Source organism: Heptranchias perlo, chromosome 37 (assembly GCF_035084215.1).
Source record: "Heptranchias perlo isolate sHepPer1 chromosome 37, sHepPer1.hap1, whole genome shotgun sequence".
NCBI lineage: Eukaryota > Metazoa > Chordata > Chondrichthyes > Hexanchiformes > Hexanchidae > Heptranchias > Heptranchias perlo.
Genome location: NC_090361.1, coordinates 12143503 through 12165936, shown reverse-complemented (window position 1 = coordinate 12165936; position 22434 = coordinate 12143503). Strand labels below are relative to the sequence as shown.

At 43.7% G+C, this 22434-nt stretch overlaps 1 protein-coding gene across 2 annotated transcripts in view; it reads left to right on the top strand.

Annotated features, from left to right (window-relative positions):
- The first annotated feature begins 2550 nt into the window (after positions 1-2550).
- Positions 2551-22434, top strand: part of LOC137304514 (adhesion G protein-coupled receptor E2-like) — a 74846-nt gene continuing 54962 nt past the window's right edge. For both annotated transcript variants that reach the window (XM_067973149.1, XM_067973148.1), the window contains exon 1: positions 2551-2620. In XM_067973149.1, coding sequence (XP_067829250.1) covers positions 2596-2620 — 25 coding nt within the window. In that variant the 5' untranslated portion in view covers positions 2551-2595. The remainder of the gene's footprint in view (positions 2621-22434) is intronic.

The window sequence follows — 22434 nt, the reverse complement described above, 5'->3', positions numbered from 1 at the left end:
TCGAAATGAAAGGGAAGGGAGGCAATGCCCCCCTTAATAATTAGTCTTTGGTAAATGAACACACGCATCACCCACATATGTTTTGCGACATATGAAATTGCTGTGGTTCACACCACGTTTGGGAGTCATTGGGATGAGTGACTTTAGAACTTAATACTGTAAACAATTACAAACCATCCGCACTGACAAGGTAAAAGGAAGAATAATATACATCCTAATTGGAAATTGGTCTGTGCCCAGTTACTTTTGTGATTTATGTGACAAGACATCAAACATCTTGGCATCAATATTAACCCCCCACCCCGCCCCATGACGGGTGAGAGGAGGTCAGGGGGGTCAAACCCTAAAAAAATGGGGAACACGCCCCCAACCCACTGCGTACGTGCCCGTAAAAATCACCATTTTTACGGTGATGGGTGTCCTGCAATTAGCCCGGCTTGGAGAGGCGGGACACTTCATTAACATATTCAAATCAGGCTCCTCCCGCAGTCCAATTGGGAGCCTGATTTAAATCTAACAGCTGCCGGCCGGGTTTCCCAGGGCTCGGAAAACTCGGCAGCGAGCTGGAGGCGAGGGCTGCCGGCCCCAGTAGCTAAGTGCCTTTTACAGCACTCCTTGTGGGCCAGGAGGAGCAGGAGTGTCCTGGGCCCTCAATTAAACCTTCGGCACCCCCCCTTCTGCCGATTGCGGTCTCTCTCTAGCCCCGCCGCGATCGGGAATAACGGGAACTATGTGTGGAATTTGGTCATACTATAATTACACCCTCCCCCCACTGGAGGATATGCACAAAGGTTCACAATCAGCCAGGGTTCACTAATCCTGAACACTCTCCAATGATTCCTGCTGGAAGTGCCAGTATGGAAGGCAGGAGGGGGCAGGGTTTCTCCCTGCCAATCCCTCATCGTCTAGGCTCATGAGAAAAGAAAGACTAGTACTAATATCATGCCTTTCACGACTTCAGGATGTCCCAAAGCGCTTTACAGCCAATTAAGTACTTTTCAAGTGTAGTCACTGTTATAATGTAGGAAACATGGCAGCCAATTTACGCACAGCAAGCTCCCACAAACAGCAATGAGATAAATGATCCGATAATCTGTTGTTTTAGAGATTTTGTTTGAGGGATAAATATTGGCCAGGACTCCAGGGAGAACTCCCCTGCTCTTCTTTGAAATAGTGGCCATGGGATCTTTTATGTCCACCTGAGAGGGCAGACGGGTCCTCAGTTTAATGTCTCATCCAAAAGACGGCACCTCCGACAGTGCAGCACTCCCTCAGTACCGCACTGGGAGTGTCAGCCTGACTTTACACTGCGTGCAATGCTCAGCAGAAGTGTAGTAAGACTTCGTCCTCCAACAAGAGTCAGCCCGCCAGTTCAGGGTTTACACTGCAAATTTAGTGTCGATGCAAGGCATAACATCTTGTGCCTGTCCTGTGAGTAACAAAATGACATGTCATACAAGAGTTTCCTGCTCTGACTGGATATGTGCATTGTGGAAACAACTTTGCACCAATACATAAAGTGTAATTTTAACCTAACTCTCTGGGAGGGAGAACATAAGAACATAAGAAATAGGAGCAGGAGTCGGCCATACGGCCCCTCGAGCCTGCTCCGCCATTCAATCAGATCATGGCTGATCTTCGACCTCAAACTCCACTTTCCCGCCCAATGCCCATATCCTTAATTTTGAATCTTTAGAGTCCAAAAATCTACCAATCTCAGCCTTGAATATACTCAACGACTCAGCATCCGCAGCCCTTTGGGGTCGAGAATTCCAAAGAGTCACAACCCTCTGAGTGAAGAAATTCCTTCTCATCCCAGTCTTAAATGGTCGACCTTTTATCCTGCGATTATGCCCCCTAGACTCTCCAGCCATTGGAAACAGCCTCTCAGCATCTACCCTGTCAAACCCCCTCAGAATCTTATATGTTTCAATGAGATCACCTCTCATTCTTCTAAACTGCAGAAAGTGTAGGGCCATTCTCCTCAATCGCACCTAAAGCCCGGGACTGACACCAATGGAGAGTAAAATCGGACGGAATGTAAAACCAACGTTGCACTCCGGTTTCTGACGGGCGAATTAGGTTAAAATAGCCCCCATAATGTAAGTGCTTCCTTCGGTAATTGGTTAGTGAAGAAAGTCATTCTGCAAAGCAGAATTTTGTAAGCTGCTGGACAGCTGTTGAATGCGAAGTTGTTTAAAGGTGCAATAAATCCAATCGTCATTCCTCACTACAATTACACATTAAAAGGTCGATCCTTTCCTCAAAAAATTCGATTGACGTTTGGAGTGGGTGGTCAGGATATTTAATGAACCCAATGCATATACAGTCCAAGCCTGAAGACCTTTTCATCTAATCTTCCATGCTGATCGCTTCGCGGCAGAGATTTAATCCCACTGCTTATTCATGATTCAATCACAATCCAAGACATGATTCAAAGGAAGATTTTTTTTAAAAAAATATTTCAAGCTCCGACCTTGCCTTCAGCAGCTTCCTGACTTTGACGTGGTTATAATCAGCGGATGTGGCTCGCTATATTCTCACTCAGCACAGTTTCAGACCCTGCATATTAACTCTGTCCACACTGTGAGTAACATGGCACTCAGGAGACACTTACTGGGTAAGTACGCTATGGTGGAATTTGTTTGACTAACCATGAGATTTACTGTAATCCAATGCCCCAGATGACTGTCTATTGGGTTATACCTTTCAGTTCTCATTTTATCAATGCGTATTCCATTGAAGTTTTCAGAATTAATTCTTTTCCCGTTCCTCTTTCTTATTCATTGTTTTTTTTCAATGTTACACGGCCTCTGTAATGACTGCAATTTGCTTCTCGATCAGACTGTTAAAAATTATGAAGTGTTTTGATAGAGTACATAGGGAGAAACTGTTTTTCCACTGGCAGGAGGGTCGGTAACCAGAGGACACAGATTTAAGATAATTGGCAAAAGAAGCAGAGGGGAGATGAGGAGAATTTTTTTTTTAAACGCAGCGAGTTGATACAATCTGGAATGCACTGCCTGAAAGGGCGGTGGAAGCAGATTCAAAAGTAACTTTCAAAAGTGAATCGGATAAATACTTAAAAAGGAAAAAAAAATCCCGGGCTATGGAGAAAGAGCAGGGAGAGTGGGACTAATTGGATGGCTTTCTCAAAGAGCCGGCACAGGCACGATGGGCTGAATGGCCTCCTTCTGTGCTGTATTATTCTATGATAATCACGTTTTCCACAGGCTCTTTGTGCTCTCTATTTGAATGTGTCCTCCGATAGATGGAAGAGCAGTCTTTAGAGTGATATCAATGAGCTGTGTTTTAACCGATAAGCTGCATTGTAGTTGAGTCTGATTTGGGATTTTTAAAGTAAGGCTATTTTGTACTTTGCTAAGTTTTAATACAAGTATTACACTCCTGATAATTAAGTCATCTTTCGTGCTTAAAATAGATGAATTAACCAATAATTTGAATTAAACATAAATAACGTAGAGGCAAATTAGTGCTAAAAAACTGAATTATCAATATTCTTAGAGTTAAGCAGCTTTACATTAAGAGAAGCAGCCTGTATGCACACCATTCTGAGTCAGACAACGATGAGGTGCTGATCTGACCAAGGTACTTAGTGTATTGACATTGTGGTTAGATTTATTCTGGTTTACTAGTGGTGCTTTACCAGTAGTTCATTGGAATACACCTGATAGTTAGTGAGTACTGGTCACTGTGGTACTGAGCCACAAAAAAACTAGGAAGATCTCAGGTTTGATCCCTGCTCTGTTGCTGAGGTTTGCGGGCAAGCGTGTAAATAGAATTGGGCGGCTGCTGTAAGTATCATAGTATGTACAGCACAGAAGGAGGCCGTTCGGCCCATCGTGCCTGTGCCGGCTCTTTGAAAGAGCTGTCCAATTTAGTTCCACTCACCCTGCTCTTTCCCCGTAGCCCTGTAAATATTTTACCTTCGAGTATTTATCCAATTCCCTTTTGAAAGTTACTATTGAATCTGCTTCCACCACCCTTTCAAGCAGTGTATTGCAGATCGTAACAACTCGCTGCATGTTTCCTCATGTCGCCTCTGGTTCTTTTGCCAATCACCTTAAATCTGTGTCCTCTGGTTACCGACCCTTCTGACACTAGAAACAGTTTCTCCTTATTCGCTCTATCAAAACCGTTCATGATTTTGAACACCTCTATCAAATCTCCCCTGAACCTTCTCTGCTCTAAGGAGAACAATCTCCAATCTCCACCTTGGCTTGACACACACAGACGGCCTGATTGGAAGCTGGGTAATTATTTCAGTACTTCATGGAGATGAAGTTGTTAATAAAATGACGGGGTTGGGGGGTGAAGGGGAGAGAGTTCCTGTAAGAGACGATGGTGAGAGTTGAGCTAAAGTGCCTCAGTCCCCGCGGTGTCCTTAGACAAAGTGAAGAGAGCCCACATAAATATCTTAAGACTGTTGTGAGCTGATGGATTGTTGGTTGTGTAAACATACATTGGAACGTGGTACTAAACCACAAGAAAGTCCCGAATTCAATCTCCAGCCTGTTCTGGGTTAGCTGATCTCAAACGGGGCAGGGGTTAGATCATTGCAATTGGTTTCGGACCCGCCCTGGGCTAGGGAAGGCTCTATCTGCCCGAGGGGGTGGTGGAGGCAGATTCGATCATGGCCTTCAAAAGGGAACTGAATAAATACTTGAAACGAAAAACGTGCATGGCTACGGGGATAGGGCAGGGCAGTGGGACTAGCTGGATTGCTCATGCATGGATCCGGCGCGGACTCGATGGGCCGAATGGCCTCCTTCCGTGCTGTAACCTTTCTATGATTCTATCAGACAGAACTTCTGCTTGCTATCCAGTAACTATGCAGAAAGAGCTCATGGTGAGGGCACAACGAGGCTCGACTCCAATGGTTTAAACAATCAACAAAGTCTAGGTGCTACTTTGGCCAAAGGAATCTCAACCCCAGCATGAGTCAGCACCTTCAGGAGGTGAGGGGGGCGATAGCTGGGGAGTGGGGGGGTGGAAGGAAGAGAGAAAAAAGATTGTTTGAATAACAACGATCAGATATGTAGATTTTGTTGGTCCCATCTCGCTTCGGTTTGTATCAGATTACACTGTTGGTATGTAACGTCTTTGTTGGATTCAGGCGCCGCACACTGGCTAAAACTGTAATTGACTGTATCGAGGCTGATTGGGGCTCTTGCTAGACAGGGACCAGAAATTACATTTAAGAACACAACGTAAAGGGGCAATTTTCTGCTTCCTTTTAAACCCATGTTTGATTTAATGGGGGTAATTTTGACTTTTGCCGATAATGTAAAAATCGGTCGCGATCGAATCAGCTCCCCCCATTGTACATCTCACCTGAAGTTCCATCCCATTGAAGTCATCGGAGATGAAAATGGGGAGAGATGTATAATGGGGGCTGAATCATTAGTGCCCATTTTACACTATCGCCCAAAGTCAAAATTACCCCCAATATTTTAGGGGCTCCAGACTCTAGTTATCATTCACAAAATTAAATGATGCAACTAAATGAGCCACTTGGTGCCAGTCCAAAATCTCTGAATTTATAAATAACTGGCATTGTTTTTTGGGGGTAAGTTAAATCGGTCGAGGAGAGATGGGCGGCATCTAAACAGGGAGATTAAAGTAGGAGTATTGAGAACCATTATGGGGGTGAAGAGCTGCGGGTAAGAGCTCGGAGGCTGGTCAAGAAAGATGAGAAGGTAACAGAAGAGAAAGTAAACAGATGCAAAGAGACCAAACAAACTAAGAAAGAATTAAAGATAATTGTATTCCTATATCTTAATGCTAAAAGCACTGAGAATGTGATAGTTCAATCAGAGGCACATGTTGCTAGGATACTGGGGAATGAGTTAGGATACCGGAGGGATTGGTTGCGGGACTGGGGAGATGGACTAGGGTGCTGGGAATAAGCTGGAACATTGGGGGATGAGCAGGGGTATTAGAGGGGTGAGCTGGTGTATTGGGGGATGAACTTGGATATTAGGGGATGAGCTGGGGTACTGGGGGATGAGCTGGGGTATTGGGGGATGAGCTGGGGTATTGGGGGATGAGCTGGGGTATTGGGGGATGAGCTGGAGTATTGGGAGATGAGCTGGGGTATTGGGGGATGAGCTGGGGTATTGGGGGATGAGCTGGGGTATTGGGGATGAGCTGGGGTATTGGGGGATGAGCTGGAGTATTGGGAGATGAGCTGGGGTATTGGGGGATGAGCTGGAGTATTGGGGGATGAGCTGGGGTATTGGGGATGAGCTGGAGTATTGGGAGATGAGCTGGGATATTGGGAGATGAGCTGGGGTATTGGGGGATGAGCTGGGATATTGGGGGATGAGCTGGGGTATTGGGGGATGAGCTGGGGTATTGGGAGATGAGCTGGGGTATTGGGGGATGAGCTGGGGTATTGGGGGATGAGCTGGGATATTGGGGGATGAGCTGGGGTATTGGGGGATGAGCTGGAGTATTGGGGGTTGAGCAGGGGTATTGGGGGATGAGCTGGGATATTGGGGGATGAGCTGGGGTATTGGGGGATGAGCTGGGGTATTGGGAGATGAGCTGGGGTATTGGACGATGAGCTGGGGTATTGGACGATGAGCTGGGGTATTGGGAGATGAGCTGGGGTATTGGGGGATGAGCTGGGGTATTGGTGGATGAGCTGGGGTATTGGGGGATGAGCTGGGGTATTGGACGATGAGCTGGGGTATTGGGAGATGAGCTGGGGTATTGGGGGATGAGCTGGGGTATTGGGGGATGAACTGGGGTATTGGGGGATGAACTGGGGTATTGCGGGGTGAGCTGGAGTATTGGGGGATGAGCTGGGGTATTGGGGGATGAGCTGGTGTATTGAGGGATGAGCTGATGTATTGGGGGATGAGCTGGTGTATTGAGGGATGAGCTGGGGTATTGGGGGATGAGCTGGGGTATTGGGAGATGAGCTGGGGTATTGGGGGATGAGCTGGTGTATTGCGGAATGAACTGGTGTATTGGGGGATGAGCTGGGGTATTGGGGGATGAGCTGGGGTATTGGTGGATGAGCTGGGGTATTGGGGGATGAGCTGGGGTATTGGGGGATGAGCTGGGGTATTGGGGGATGAGCTGGGGTATTGGGGGATGAGCTGGGGTGTTGGGGAATGAGCTGGGGTATTGGGGGATGAGCTGGGGTATTGGGGGATGAGCTGGGGTATTGCGGAATGAACTGGTGTATTGGGGGATGAGCTGGGGTATTGGGGGATGAGCTGGGGTATTGGGGGATGAGCTGGGGTATTGGGGGATGAGCTGGGGTATTGGGGGATGAGCTGGGGTATCGGTAGACTAGAGCAAGGAGATGGCCGCAGCAACGAGTGATATTGGAGACCGACAACGGAGGAAATCCTTGCCTGGCAATGAAGAGCAAAAAGACGAGTGAATTTCAGGATGGGAGACAATTGGTTTTGTACACAAGATTTTGATATTTCTGACTGGCAGTTTAATTTTTTTCAATGCACAGTGTTGCCACATTGACAAATCCTGGAAGTTTGGAAGTATTTTGTTTGAATATTTGAATCAAACAAAACGTTTAAAACTTGGTTTCCTACATTTTTAATTTTTGCCTGTGAACCGCGAACATTAAAAAAGTAAAATAAAATCCCTAGGATCATAGGATTTGATGGGAGGATCACGAGCATTTGCAACGCTAAGTCATAAGTGTATCAAAGAACAAAAGTATAAGATGTCAAGTTATCCACTGTTGATTGCTGAATCATCTGCAGCCCAGTCACTGGTGTGCCTCGACCCCCTTCTGCTAAAGGTTGGAACCGCCTGCCCTAGGGTATAGGAGGGATGTAGTGAGGTACAAAAGGAATCATCGATGGGTGTCCAAGATACGCCCCTGCTAGTTCCTCCCATCACTGACTGCTTATCGGCAGAACTTTGGGAAATTGGAGTTGAGGTGGTAGATCAGCCATGATCTTACTGAATGGCAGTAAGATGGGCTGAATGGCCAACTCCTGCTCCTATTTCTTGTGTTCTTTTGTTCTTAACTGGAGTCATTCTTTTCTCAGTTTGAGGTCTTTGGTCACAGGCTTGAAGGGCTGGAAAAGGTCACTCACTGATTGGCACATTTCGACCAATCGGGGAGCAGCCTTCTGAGGCCAATCAGGAATCAGCCTTTACCGGTCCCCCAGGACCGGAAGGTTTGAGCAGCTCAAGCTGAAGCTCCCATTTTGACTGCAGATTATTAAAAGTATCCAAGAGGGGTAATAAACTCTGGGCCGCCCATAGCGAGGTGCTAAAGTGTCCATCGCCTCACCTTCCCCTCCAATGAAGATTGAAAACCAGGCAATGCCTAGTGTTCAATCTTCATAGGAGGGGAAGGTGAGGTGATGGACACTTTATGTTGTCATGACTTCATGATATTCCGTACCAACTGTAATCACAAATACAGAGCAAAATACAACTAGTCTGTAAAACAGCACATAATGTAAAACAGAACAGGTAAAGGGATGATTAGGTTGTAACCTCATCTAATCATCAGCATCAACAAATCCCTCAGAGTGAGAGTGTTGGAGTGATCAATACTGGATTGGGAGAGTATTAGAGTGATCAATACTGGACTGTGAGAGTTGGAGTGATCAATACTGGACTGGGAGAGTTGGAGTGATCAATACTGGACTGGGAGAATGTTGGAGTGATCAATACTGGACTGGGAGAGTGTTGGAGTGATCAATACTGGACTGGGAGAGTGTTGGAGTGATCAATACTGGACTGGGAGAGTGTTGGAGTGATCAATACTGGACTGGGAGAGTTGGAGTGATCAATACTGGACTGTGAGAGTTGGAGTGATCAGTACTGGACTGGAAGAGTGTTGGAGTGATCAATACTGGACTGTGAGATGCTGGAGTGATCAATACTGGACTGGGAGAGTTGGAGTGATCAATACTGGACTGGGAGAGTTGGAGTGATCAATACTGGACTGGGAGAGTTGGAGTGATCAATACTGGACTGGGAGAGTTGGAGTGATCAGTACTGGACTGGGAGAGTGTTGGAGTGATCAATACTGGACTGGGAGAGTTGGAGTGATCAATACTGGACTGTGAGAGTGTTGGAGTGATCAATACTGGACTGTGAGAGTTGGAGTGATCAATACTGGGCTGGGAGAGTTGGAGTGATCAATACTGGACTGTGAGAGTGTTGGAGTGATCAATTCTGGACTGGGAGAGTTGGAGTGATCAATACTGGACTGGGAGAGTTGGAGTGATCAATACTGGACTGGGAGAGTGTTGGAGTGATCAATACTGGACTGGGAGAGTGTTGGAGTGATCAATACTGGACTGGGAGAGTTGGAGTGATCAATACTGGACTGTGAGAGTTGGAGTGATCAGTACTGGACTGGAAGAGTGTTGGAGTGATCAATACTGGACTGTGAGATGCTGGAGTGATCAATACTGGACTGGGAGAGTTGGAGTGATCAATACTGGACTGGGAGAGTTGGAGTGATCAATACTGGACTGGGAGAGTTGGAGTGATCAATACTGGACTGGGAGAGTTGGAGTGATCAGTACTGGACTGGGAGAGTGTTGGAGTGATCAATACTGGACTGGGAGAGTTGGAGTGATCAATACTGGACTGTGAGAGTGTTGGAGTGATCAATACTGGACTGTGAGAGTTGGAGTGATCAGTACTGGACTGGGAGAGTGTTGGAGTGATCAATACTGGACTGTGAGAGTGTTGGAGTGATCAATTCTGGACTGGGAGAGTTGGAGTGATCAATACTGGACTGGGAGAGTTGGAGTGATCAATACTGGACTGTGAGAGTGTTGGAGTGATCAATTCTGGACTGGGAGAGTTGGAGTGATCAATACTGGACTGGGAGAGTTGGAGTGATCAATACTGGACTGTGAGAGTGTTGGAGTGATCAATACTGGACTGGGAGAGTTGGAGTGATCAATACTGGGCTGTGAGAGTTGGAGTGATCAATACTGGACTGGGAGAGTTGGACTTGTCAACTAGCTCCGTCAGAGTACCCACTCCTAATCATTATGCCATTAGAAAGCACCATTGGTAGTTTTGTGAGGGTCTGACAGTGCCCAGCAATGATGCTGCCTCCAGTCAGTCTCCGCACTCTCTAAGCCCATACTCAGAAATGAAGAATGGTCACTTATTAATGCGGGAGTTGGGAGAGATGCTGAAGCATAGCTCCAGCAAGAGCCAGAAACAAGTGGCACCATGTTGCAGGATACACTGGGCTGAGCAGTACGCTATCCTGGTCACTGCTCACCTCCTCGTTCACTCTCCCAGTTGACTTGTTTCCCATTTGGCTGGTGTCTCTGTTGATCACGTCACTGTTTACAGGGCTGGCGCTCAGCATGCAACGTGCTCTCAATTCTCAGCAAGTCGTTTAGTCCCTAGAGCTCGTTTGGAGACGAATGTTTATTTTCTCACGCTGTCCATAAAGGTACTCCTCTCCTCATGAGTCCCGCCTCCCCACAATCACACAAATGTGCCTACGTAACACCACTCCCAATGCTCCATTAACTGAAGTCGCTATCTATGAAAATTTCCCCTGTGCAATGTGAGATTTAAGAAAGGGCTCATTTACAATTGCAGCGCAAATATCACCCAGAGGAAATCTGCTTCCTTGATTAACTTTGCTCTGGAGAGAGTGCAGAGAAGATTTACAAGAATGTTGCCAGGGCTTGAAAATTGCAGCTACGAGGAGAGATTGGATAGGCTGGGGTTGTTTTCCTTGGAGCAGAGGAGGCTGAGGGGAGACTTGATTGAGGTGTACAAAATTATGAGGGGCCCAGATAGAGTAGACAGCAAGTACCTGTTTCCCCTAGTGGAGAGTTCAAGAACTAGAGGACACAGATTTAAGCTGATTGGCGGAAGGATTAGAGGGGACATGAGGAAAAGCTTTTTTACCCAGAGGGTGGTGGGTGTATGGAATTCGCTGCCCAAATTGGTGGTAGAGGCAGGGACCCTCAACTCTTTAAAAAGTACCTGGACCTGCACCTAAAGTGCTGTAAGCTGCAGGGCTACGGACCGGGTGCTGGAAGGTGGGATTAGAGTGGGCACCTGGTTGTTCTTCGAGCCGGCACGGACACGACGGGCCGAATGGCCCCCTTCTGTGCTGTATCTTTTCTATGGTTCTATGGTTCTAACTTTCTCTGAAGGTTTTTAGTGTTTATACTGCAATGTGAAGGCCTGGAGTGTTGTGAGCAGAGTGTAGTGGAGGATATGCTCGGGTATACTTATCTTTATCAACACACCTTCCAGTTGTATACTGTCTTAGTCAGACCCCGTCTGAAGTATTGCGTTCTGATTTGGGCACCGCACCTCAGGAAGGATGTATTGGCCTTTAAGGGGGTGCAGCGGAATGATACCAGGGTATAGATGGTTAAATTATGAGAACAGATTGCATAAACTTGGCTTGTATTCCCTCGAGTATACAAATTCGAGGGGTGATCTGATTGAGCTGCGTAAAATGTTAAAAAGATTCGATAGGGTGGATACGGAGAAACTATTTCCTCTGGTGGGGGAATCAAGAACGTAATTTTAAAATTAGAGCTAGGCCATTTAGGAAGGAAATCAGGAAACAATTTTTCACACACATAGTCGTAGAAATCAGGAACTCTCTTCCCCAAAAGGCTGTGGATGCTGGGGTACAATTGAAGCTTTTGAAGACTGAGATCGATAAATGTTTGTTTGGTAGCGGTATCAAGGGATGTGGAGCAAAGGCAGGTAAATGGATTTGAGGTACAGATCAGCTATGATCTAATTGAATGGCGGAACAGGCTCGAGGGGCTGAATGGCCTCCTCCTGTTCCAATGTTCCTCATTTGATGCTTAATGTTCATTCATATATAGTTCCTATTTTGACAAAATTTCTCCTCATCATAAAATCAAATATTAATGCGAGCTCTTAAGAAATCCCTAGACCCTCCGATAAATTGAATCCAATATATAATGTGCAGTAACACCCACTTCTAAAATTGTCTCCGCACGCATTAGTTGTTATAAACAGCAGCGCACCAAGAAACCAATGGTTCATTATACTGGAAGGGAGCAAGGAGCCCATACAGAGTGTGCCTTGTGTCAGCCGTGACTCAGCGAGTAGCACTCTCGCTTCTGAGTCCAAAGGTTATGGGCTCAAGTCCCACTCCAGAGACTTGAACACATAATCTAGACTGATACTCCAGCGTAGTATTGAAGGAATGCTGCACTGTCAGAGGTGCCGTTCTCCAGGTGAGACACTTAAGTAGGGCCCCGTCAGCCCTCTCAGATAGATGTAAAACATCCCATGGCACTATTTTGAAGAAGAGCAAGGGGAGTTCTCCCCGGTGTCCTGGCCGATATTTACCCCTCAATCAACATCACTAAAAGTAAAGATTATCTTGTCATTATCACATTGCTGTTTGTGGGATCTTGCTGTGCACAAATTGACTGCTGCGTTTCCTATATTCCAACAATGACTACACTTCATTGGCTGTAAAGTTTCATGAGGTCATGAAAGGTGCTATATAAATGGAAGTCTTTTTTCTTTCTCTGGAGGCAATGGCCACTCTATTGTTGGCTCTGTTGCTTGCTTTTCCCATTTGTCTTTACATTGCTCACCTTCCCTCGAGCCAGTGCTGACTCACGCCGGGATACAGTTACAATACGCCAATCGGGAAATCTAGGCTCGAGTCTCAGTAGGATTTTGGACAGTAGTAGGCTCCATAGCTGAACCCGGGCTCTTCTCTGCCCAATGTCCACACACACGCGCACCCCAGCAGGGATCAGGGACAGGAACGGGAACTCTGACTTAGATGTGACCAATTTTAGAACGCAAAACGCTGCCCCAGTTAAGAACAGCGAACGCAGGCAGGCCAGGAATTGAGCCTGAGGCCTTCTGAGAATGGCTTAGAACCATATTTAACCATTGAGTTACCATGGAAACTAGCTGTATCCTTGTAACAATGCTCCGTGCTGAATTTTACCCTGAATGCAGCGAAAGCATTGCTGGAAGGGCATTAAAATGGAACAAGGCTGTGGTTGAATCGTCTGCAGGAAAGTTAGTGAAATGTCAATCATTGGCAACAAAAGGGCATGCTAAAAAAAGAAAGAACTTGCATTTATATAGCGCCTTTCACGACCTCAGATCATCCTAAAGTGCTTTACAGCCATTTAAGTACTTTTTTTTAAAGTGTAGTCACTTGTAATGTGGGAAACTGTGGCAGCCAATTTACGCACAGCAAGATCCCACAAACAGCAAGAGATAAATGTTCAGATAACCTGTTTTCTTCACTGATGCTGTTTGAGGGATTAAATATTGGCCAGGACACCAGGGAACTCCCCTGCTCTTCTTCGGAATGGTACCATGGGATCTTTTATATCCACCTGAGGGGGCAGACGGGGCCTCGGTTTAATGTTTCATCCAAAAGACAGCACCTCTGACAGTGCAGCACTCCCTCAGTGCTTCACGGGGAGCGTTGGTCTAGATTATTTGTTCAAGTCTCTGGAGTGGGACTTGAACCCATATCCTTCTGATATGAGAGACAAGAATGCTACCCACTGAGCCAGGGGTGACACCTAAAACTCTTAAATAAAGGGGAGGTCAGACAAAGTCTAGAGTTTTTGGCTCAAGCACAGTTTAAGACTTTGATAAACATAACTCAATATAAAAAGTGTCCGACATCCTTCCTGCTTACACTGGACTGGGTCCAGGAACCTTGGTGGCTGCTGATCATGTTGTTCTATTGGATGCACTTTTCCTCTTTCACAATCCCTGCCTCTTGAGGATTTTGTCCCTTGCAAGCCATAAATTACTCCAAATCTACGGCCAATGAGCTGGGGATTGAATTAAAAAAGGCAAAATAAAAATAGAATGTGCTGGAGATGACGGCAGGTCTGACATAGGAGCTCAAGAAAAGGGGATGTGGGTCAGCAGTGCTGTTGACCCAACGGGTATGAGGAAGGATAAGATCACTCATACATGGACCCAAAAAGCAGTGTGTGTAATATCCTGCAAACAAACAGCCCAACCAAACCCCAAATCATGGCCATTCCCAAAGTACGACAGGTTTGAGATGTTAAACCGAGGCCCCCGTCTGCCCTCTCAGGTGGACACAAAAGATCCCACGGCACTATTTCGAAGAATAGCAGGAGAGCTTTCCTGGTGCGCTGGGCAATCTTTAAGACAGATTCAGTCTGAATTTTTCTAGCTTCTAAAGAAAGAACTTTCATTGATATAGCACCTCATCACATCCTCGGGACTCCTCAAAGTGCTTCACCACTAATGGATTACTTTTGAAGTGCAGTCACTGTTGTTATGTAGGTACAAATGACATCGAGCTTCAGCACAGCAAGATTCCACAAACAGCAATGAGATGAATGACCAGTTAATCTATTTTTTGATCGCGGTTGAGGGATAAATATTGGCCAGGACACCAAGGGAAGTCTTCGAATAGTGCCATGGGATTTCTTTCATCTATCTGAGCAGGCAGATATGGTCTTGAGTATAGCTTCTTCTCCAAAGGAGTTATCTCCTTCCCTAAACCAATTTCTAATTCTTTGTTGATACTGGAACCTCAAATCTCCTTTCCTCTGTTTTACTTGCTGTCCTACCTCAGCCCCGGGATCTTTAGAAGATTGAGGGATAATCTGATCAAGTTGTTTAAAATGTTAAAAGGATTCGATAGGGTAGATACGGAGAAACTATTTCCTCTGGTGAGGGAAATCAAGAACGAGGGGACATAACCTTAAAATTAGAGCCAGGCCATTTAGGAGCAAAATCAGGAAGCACTTCTTCACACAAAGGGTAGTGGAAATCTGAGATTCTCTCCCCCAAAAGGCTGTGGATACTGCAGGACAATTGGAGCTTTCAAAACTGAGATCGATAGATTTTTGTTGGGTAAGGGTATCAAGGTGATATGGAGCTAAGGCAGGAAAATGGAGTTGAGATACAGATCACCTTTAACCTAATTGAATGGTGGAACAGGCTCAAGGGGCTGAATGGCCTCCTCCTGTTCCAATCTACCTTGCAGTAAATTTCTTTCCCCAGCTGCCTTGTGTTGGTGCTGTGTTAAGTAAGGGGTTCTCCTAAAAGCCAAAAGAGCAGCGGACAAATAACAAGGAACTGAAAATGATGCCATCAGACAGGAAGTAAGTGAACACAAAGAAAATAGAAACAACAGAGGAGCTGGTGTATAAAGAACTTTATATAAAGAATGTTAAGGAATGAGTGCAGCAAATCATGTATAGGATTGACTGTAGTATCAAAGATGGCTGACTGCTCGGGGGAGGGGTCACAGAGTAGGAGTAAAGTAATAAGCTGGAGGTCACAGAGTGAGAGAAGAGGGGATCTCACTCAATATATTGATGACTTCCGATCTCAACTGGGCCATTTCTTGGGCAGGAGCAATCTTAAATCCCTCACATCAGCTCCTATCGTTGTAGCAAACCTCCTTACTGCACTGGCCCATTGCTCTGTTTGACTCGGTGCAGTCGGGAGCTTTTCCTGTGAAGATGCGAGTTGGGAACGGACACAGGTAATTCCCAATTCCCGCGGGAAGCTTGTGAAGTATGAGGAGGAATGTCGAGTCAAGTCAAGGATATTCAGGCGAAGGGAGTCACTGAATAATGATGGGGAGCGGGAATCCAGTTTGATATTTTCACTCCGTCCTCTAACTCAGGGCACTGAGAAAAATTGTAGAACCCAAGCATCACGCTGACTGAGATCACAGGTACCTCGGCACTGACCGAGAATCAAACTCAGGACCTTCTAGCCTGAATGGGTTACTGCTCTTGAGACCGTTGAAGATAATGCTTGCTACACACATTGCCTGTAACTCAAAAAGTTATCTGCCTTTAATGTCCACGTGGACCCAGTAATTTCAATGGGACCATATTTTGGGAAGAGGGCTCCACCAGCCCATCCTACACTCTGTCTTTGTGATAATAAAATTGAACTTCATCGTGCCAGTAGGATGTGTGATGGACAACAGCTTCCACTATTCAAATCTATCTTTCTATGTGGACTTTCATGTCTACGAGGCCCATTGTTGCAGGATCCAAATTGATCCAACAATAACATCGATAACAACCCTGGCAAACTGTTTCCCCTTTCTGAACAGTTCAAACACCAGAGGACACAAGTCAAGAAATCAATAAGTTAGAAGTAATAAGATATGTCATATTAAGTAGCAACTTGGTTCAGTTGTTGCCTGTGAGTCAGAAGGTTGTGAGTCCAAGCTATACTCCAAGACTTGAACACATAATCCAGGCTGACACTTCACAGCAAGGGAGTGTTGCTTTATTGGCAATGCCACCTTTCCCACATTGAACATTATCTAATGGGGAACCAGTGATTATCTAATGGGGAATCAGTGATTATCTAATGGGGAATCAGTGATTATCTAATGGGGAATCAGTGATTATCTAATGGGGAACCAGTGATTATCTAATAGGGAATCAATGATTATCGAATGGGGAATCAATGATTATCTAATAGCGAATCAGTGATTATCTAATAGGGAATCAATGATTATCTAATGGGGATTCAGTGATTATCTAATAGGGAATCAGTGATTATCTAATAGGGAATCAATGATTATCGAATGGGGAATCAATGATTATCTAATAGGGAATCAGTGATTATCTAATAGGGAATCAATGATTATCGAATGGGGAATCAGTGATTATCTAATGGGGAATCAGTGATTATCTAATAGGGAATCAGTGATTATCTAATGGGGATTCAGTGATTATCTAATAGGGAATCAGTGATTATCTAATAGGGAATCAGTGATTATCTAATGGGGAATCAGTGATTATCTAATAGGGAATCAATGATTATCTAATAGGAATCCAGTGATTATCTGATGGGGAATCCAGTGATTATCTAATAGGAATCCAGTGATTATCTAATGGGGAATCAATGATTATCTAATAGGAATCCAGCGATTATCTGATGGGGAATCCAGTGATTATCTAATAGGAATCCAGTGATTATCTATTTGGGAATCATTGATTATCTAATGGGGAATCGAGTGATTATCTAATAGGAATCCAGTGATTATCTAATGGGGAATCAGTGATTATCTAATGGGGAATCCAGTGATTATCCAATAGGAATCCAGCGATTATCTATTGGGGAATCATTGATTATCTAATAGGAATCCAGTGATTATCTATTGGGGAATCATTGATTATCTAATAGGAATCCAGTGATTATCTATTGGGGAATCATTGATTATCTAATGGGGAATCAATGATTATCTAATGGGGATTCAGTGATTATCTAATGGGGAATCAATGATTATCTAATGGGGATTCAGTGATTATCTAATGGGGAATCAGTGATTATCTAATGGGGATTCAATGATTATCTAATAGGGAAGCAGTGATTATCTAATAGGGAATCAGTGATTATCTAATAGGGAATCAATGATTATCTAATAGGGAATCAGTGATTATCTAATAGGGAATCAATGATTATCTAATGGGGAATCAATGATTATCTAATAGGGAATCAGTGATTATCTAATGGGGAATCAGTGATTATCTAATCGGGAATTAGTGATTATCTAATGGGGAATCAGTGATTATCTAATAGGGAATCAATGATTATCTAATGGGGATTCAGTGATTATCTAATGGGGATTCAGTGATTATCTAATGGGGAATCAATGATTATCTAATGGGGATTCAATGATTATCTAATGGGGAATCAGTGATTATCTAATAGGGAATCAGTGATTATCTAATAGGGAATCAGTGATTATATAATAGGGAATCAATGATTATCTAATAGGGAATCAGTGATTATCTAATAGGGAATCAGTGATTATCTAATAGGGAATCAGTGATTATCTAATGGGGATTCAGTGATTATCTAATAGGGATTCAGTGATTATCTAATAGGGAATCAATGATTATCTAATGGGGAATCAATGATTATCTAATAGGAATCCAGTGATTATCTGATAGGAACCCAGTGATTATCTAATGGGGAATCAGTGATTATCTAATAGGAATCCAGTGATTATCTAATAGGAATCCAGTGATTATCTAATGGGGAATCAGTGATTATCTAATGGGGAATCAATGATTATCTAATGGGGATTCAGTGATTATCTAATGGGGAATCAGTGATTATCTAATAGGGAATCAATGATTATCTAATGGGGAATCAGTGATTATCTAATGGGGAATCAGTGATTATCTAATAGGGAATCAATGATTATCTAATGGGGAATCAGTGATTATCTAATGGGGAATCAATGATTATCTAATGGGGAATCAGTGATTATCTAATGGGGAATCAATGATTATCTAATGGGGAATCAATGATTATCTAATAGGGAATCAGTGATTATCTAATAGGGAATCAATGATTATCTAATAGGGAATCAATGATTATCTAATAGGGAATCAGTGATTATCTAATAGGGAATCAGTGATTATCTAATAGGGAATCAGTGATTATCTAATGGGGAATCAGTGATTATCTAATAGGAATCCAGTGATTATCTAATAGGGAATCAATGATTATCTAATGGGGAATCAATGATTATCTAATAGGAATCCAGTGATTATCTGATAGGAACCCAGTGATTATCTAATGGGGAATCAGTGATTATCTAATAGGAATCCAGTGATTATCTAATAGGAATCCAGTGATTATCTAATGGGGAATCAGTGATTATCTAATGGGGAATCAATGATTATCTAATGGGGATTCAGTGATTATCTAATGGGGAATCAGTGATTATCTAATAGGGAATCAATGATTATCTAATGGGGAATCAGTGATTATCTAATGGGGAATCAGTGATTATCTAATAGGGAATCAATGATTATCTAATGGGGAATCAGTGATTATCTAATGGGGAATCAATGATTATCTAATGGGGAATCAGTGATTATCTAATGGGGAATCAATGATTATCTAATGGGGAATCAATGATTATCTAATAGGGAATCAGTGATTATCTAATAGGGAATCAATGATTATCTAATAGGGAATCAATGATTATCTAATAGGGAATCAATGATTATCTAATGGGGAATCAATGATTATCTAATAGGGAATCAGTGGTTATCTAATAGGGAATCAATGATTATCTAATAGGAATCAGTGATTATCTAATGGGGAATCAGTGATTATCTAATGGGGAATCAATGATTATCTAATGGGGAATCAATGATTATCTAATGGGGAATCAATGATTATCTAATAGGGAATCAGTGATTATCTAATGGGGAATCAATGATTATCTAATGGGGAATCAATGATTATCTAATGGGGAATCAATGATTATCGAATAGGGAATCAGTGATTATCTAATGGGGAATCAGTGATTATCTAATAGGGAATCAGTGATTATCTAATAGGAATCCAGTGATTATCTAATAGGGAATCAATGATTATCTAATGGGGAATCAATGATTATCTAATAGGAATCCAGTGATTATCTGATAGGAACCCAGTGATTATCTAATGGGGAATCAGTGATTATCTAATGGGAATCCAGTGATTATCTAATAGGAATCCAGTGATTATCTAATGGGGAATCAGTGATTATCTAATAGGAATCCAGTGATTATCTAATAGGAATCCAGTGATTATCTAATGGGGAATCAGTGATTATCTAATGGGGAATCAATGATTATCTAATGGGGATTCAGTGATTATCTAATGGGGAATCAGTGATTATCTAATAGGGAATCAATGATTATCTAATGGGGAATCAGTGATTATCTAATGGGGAATCAGTGATTATCTAATAGGGAATCAATGATTATCTAATGGGGAATCAGTGATTATCTAATGGGGAATCAATGATTATCTAATGGGGAATCAGTGATTATCTAATGGGGAATCAATGATTATCTAATGGGGAATCAATGATTATCTAATAGGGAATCAGTGATTATCTAATAGGGAATCAATGATTATCTAATAGGGAATCAATGATTATCTAATAGGGAATCAATGATTATCTAATCGGGAATCAATGATTATCTAATGGGGAATCAATGATTATCTAATAGGGAATCAGTGATTATCTAATAGGGAATCAGTGATTATCTAATAGGAATCAGTGATTATCTAATGGGGAATCAGTGATTATCTAATGGGGAATCAGTGATTATCTAATGGGGAATCAATGATTATCTAATGGGGAATCAATGATTATCTAATGGGGAATCAATGATTATCTAATAGGGAATCAGTGATTATCTAATGGGGAATCAATGATTATCTAATGGGGAATCAATGATTATCTAATGGGGAATCAATGATTATCTAATGGGGATTCAGTGATTATCTAATTGGGAATCAATGATTATCTAATGGGGAACCAGTGCTCACTTTTATTCCTGCAAAGCTCATAAAGCTCAGTACAGGCCTGAGTCAGTGTGGGTATTGGAGTTTATTGTTCAACTGTATTGTTCTACTGGAAAGTAGTGGTCTAAACATATTAATTAATGAGAAGCTGAGTCAGATGTGCCCAACTGGGGAAGGGAACATTTGCCTTGTCATTTGCTTGTGGGATTTCTAGCAGTTGTAATAGTCGATGGTAAGCCTTTGGCCAATCAGTGATTGCTTACCAGAATTCCAAAGATCACTGTTAAGGTCGCAGAGCTCTGAGATATATATGACATGCACTCTTTGGCCAATTTAATGTACACAGCTGATACCTTGTCATGAGCCTCTAGTGCAGACTGTCTGAATTCCAGTAATGAAGTAACAGCATTGTACCTCGAGGAGCAGCACCAGTGTTTTTTTTTATTCATTCATGGGATGTGGGCGTTGCTGGCGAAGCCGGCATTTATTGCCCATCCCTAATTGCCCTTGAGAAGGTGGTGGTGAGCCGCCTTCTTGACCCACTGCAGTCCGTGTGGTGAAGGTTCTCCCACAGTGCTGTTAGGAAAGGAGTTCCAGGATTTTGACCCAGCGACGATGAAGGAACGGCGATATATTTCCAAGTCGGTATGGTGTGTGACTTGGAGGGGAACGTGCAGGTGATGTTGTTCCCATGTGCCTGCTGCTCTTGTCCTACTAGGTGGTAGAGGTCGCGGGTTTGGGAGGTGCTGTCGAAGAAGCCTTAGCGAGTTGCTGCAGTGCATCCTGTGGATGGTACACACGGCAGCCACAGTGCGCCGGTGGTGAAAGGAGTGAATGTTTAGGGTGGTGCATGGGGTGCCAATCAAGCGGGCTGCTTTGTCCTGGAGAGAATTGAACAGGCCGGACAGGAGCCTGCTAGATCCAGAGAGATGTGTGTTCTCCAAGAGTCTTGATAAAATGGGTCGAGTAAATGCAGTTGTAGTCTGATAAGGGTCTTGTTTTCATAGAACCGTATTTACTTGCCGACTGGGGGTGGAGGGCAATTGAGACATGCAAGCAAAGATCCCATGTGGTTATATATTGACCCAGACTGAATGGGGAGATAAACCTGTTTTGCTTCTCAACAAAAGCGTTACTAACTGAGCCACGCTGACACTTCAGTGATGATGGCCCTTGCTTTATAAACCTAAGTTTCTTTAAACTGGGTGGCAGAATACCAGAAATACGATCTCCATTTGTGACGCACCTGAACTTTACATGCACTGCACCGAGCCACTTTAAAAAGAAAAATAAAGGCTTGCATTTATATAGCGCCTTTCACGACCTCAGGATGTCCCAAAGCGCTTCACAGCCAATGAAATACATTTGAAGTGCAGTCACTGTTGTAATGTAGGAAACACAGCAGCCAATTTGCGCACAGCAAGATCCCACAAACAAGCAATGAGATAATGACCAGATAATTTGTTTTTAGTGGTATCGGTTGAAGGATAAATATTGGCCAGGACACCGGGGAAAACATCTTTAAATAGTGCAGTGGGATCCCCAAGATCCACCTGAACACATTTTTTTCTTAGCTCAATGCCCTATAGTGCCGGGGATCAGCCTGTATAGGGAGGGAGGTTTGCTTCACTATAACTGTGGTATTCGCTGTCAGGGGTGTCCATTATGAAGGAATGTTCCTCCGGAGCACAGTGAGGACATGAATTGTGGTGTGATTCAACGTGATCCAAATGTAGCCAGCCCCCCTGCTTCCTGTTTACACAGGCAACAGTGGACACCCTGCTGTCAGCACAGACCAGGCTGACTAGTGGCAGGAACCCTCCCTAATACACAGCGTGTGGTTAGGATGTGGAGATGCCGGTGATGGACTGGGGTTGACAATTGTAAACAATTTTACAACACCAAGTTATAGTCCAGCAATTTTATTTTAAATTCACAAGCTTTCGGAGGCTACCTCCTTCCTCAGGTGAACGATGTGGAAATCTGGAATGCACTGCCCAAGGGGATGGTGGAGGCAGATTCAATCGTGGCCTTCAAAAGGGAACTGGATAAGTACGTGAAAGGAAAACATTTGCAGGGCTACGGGGAAAGGGCGGGGGATTGGGACTG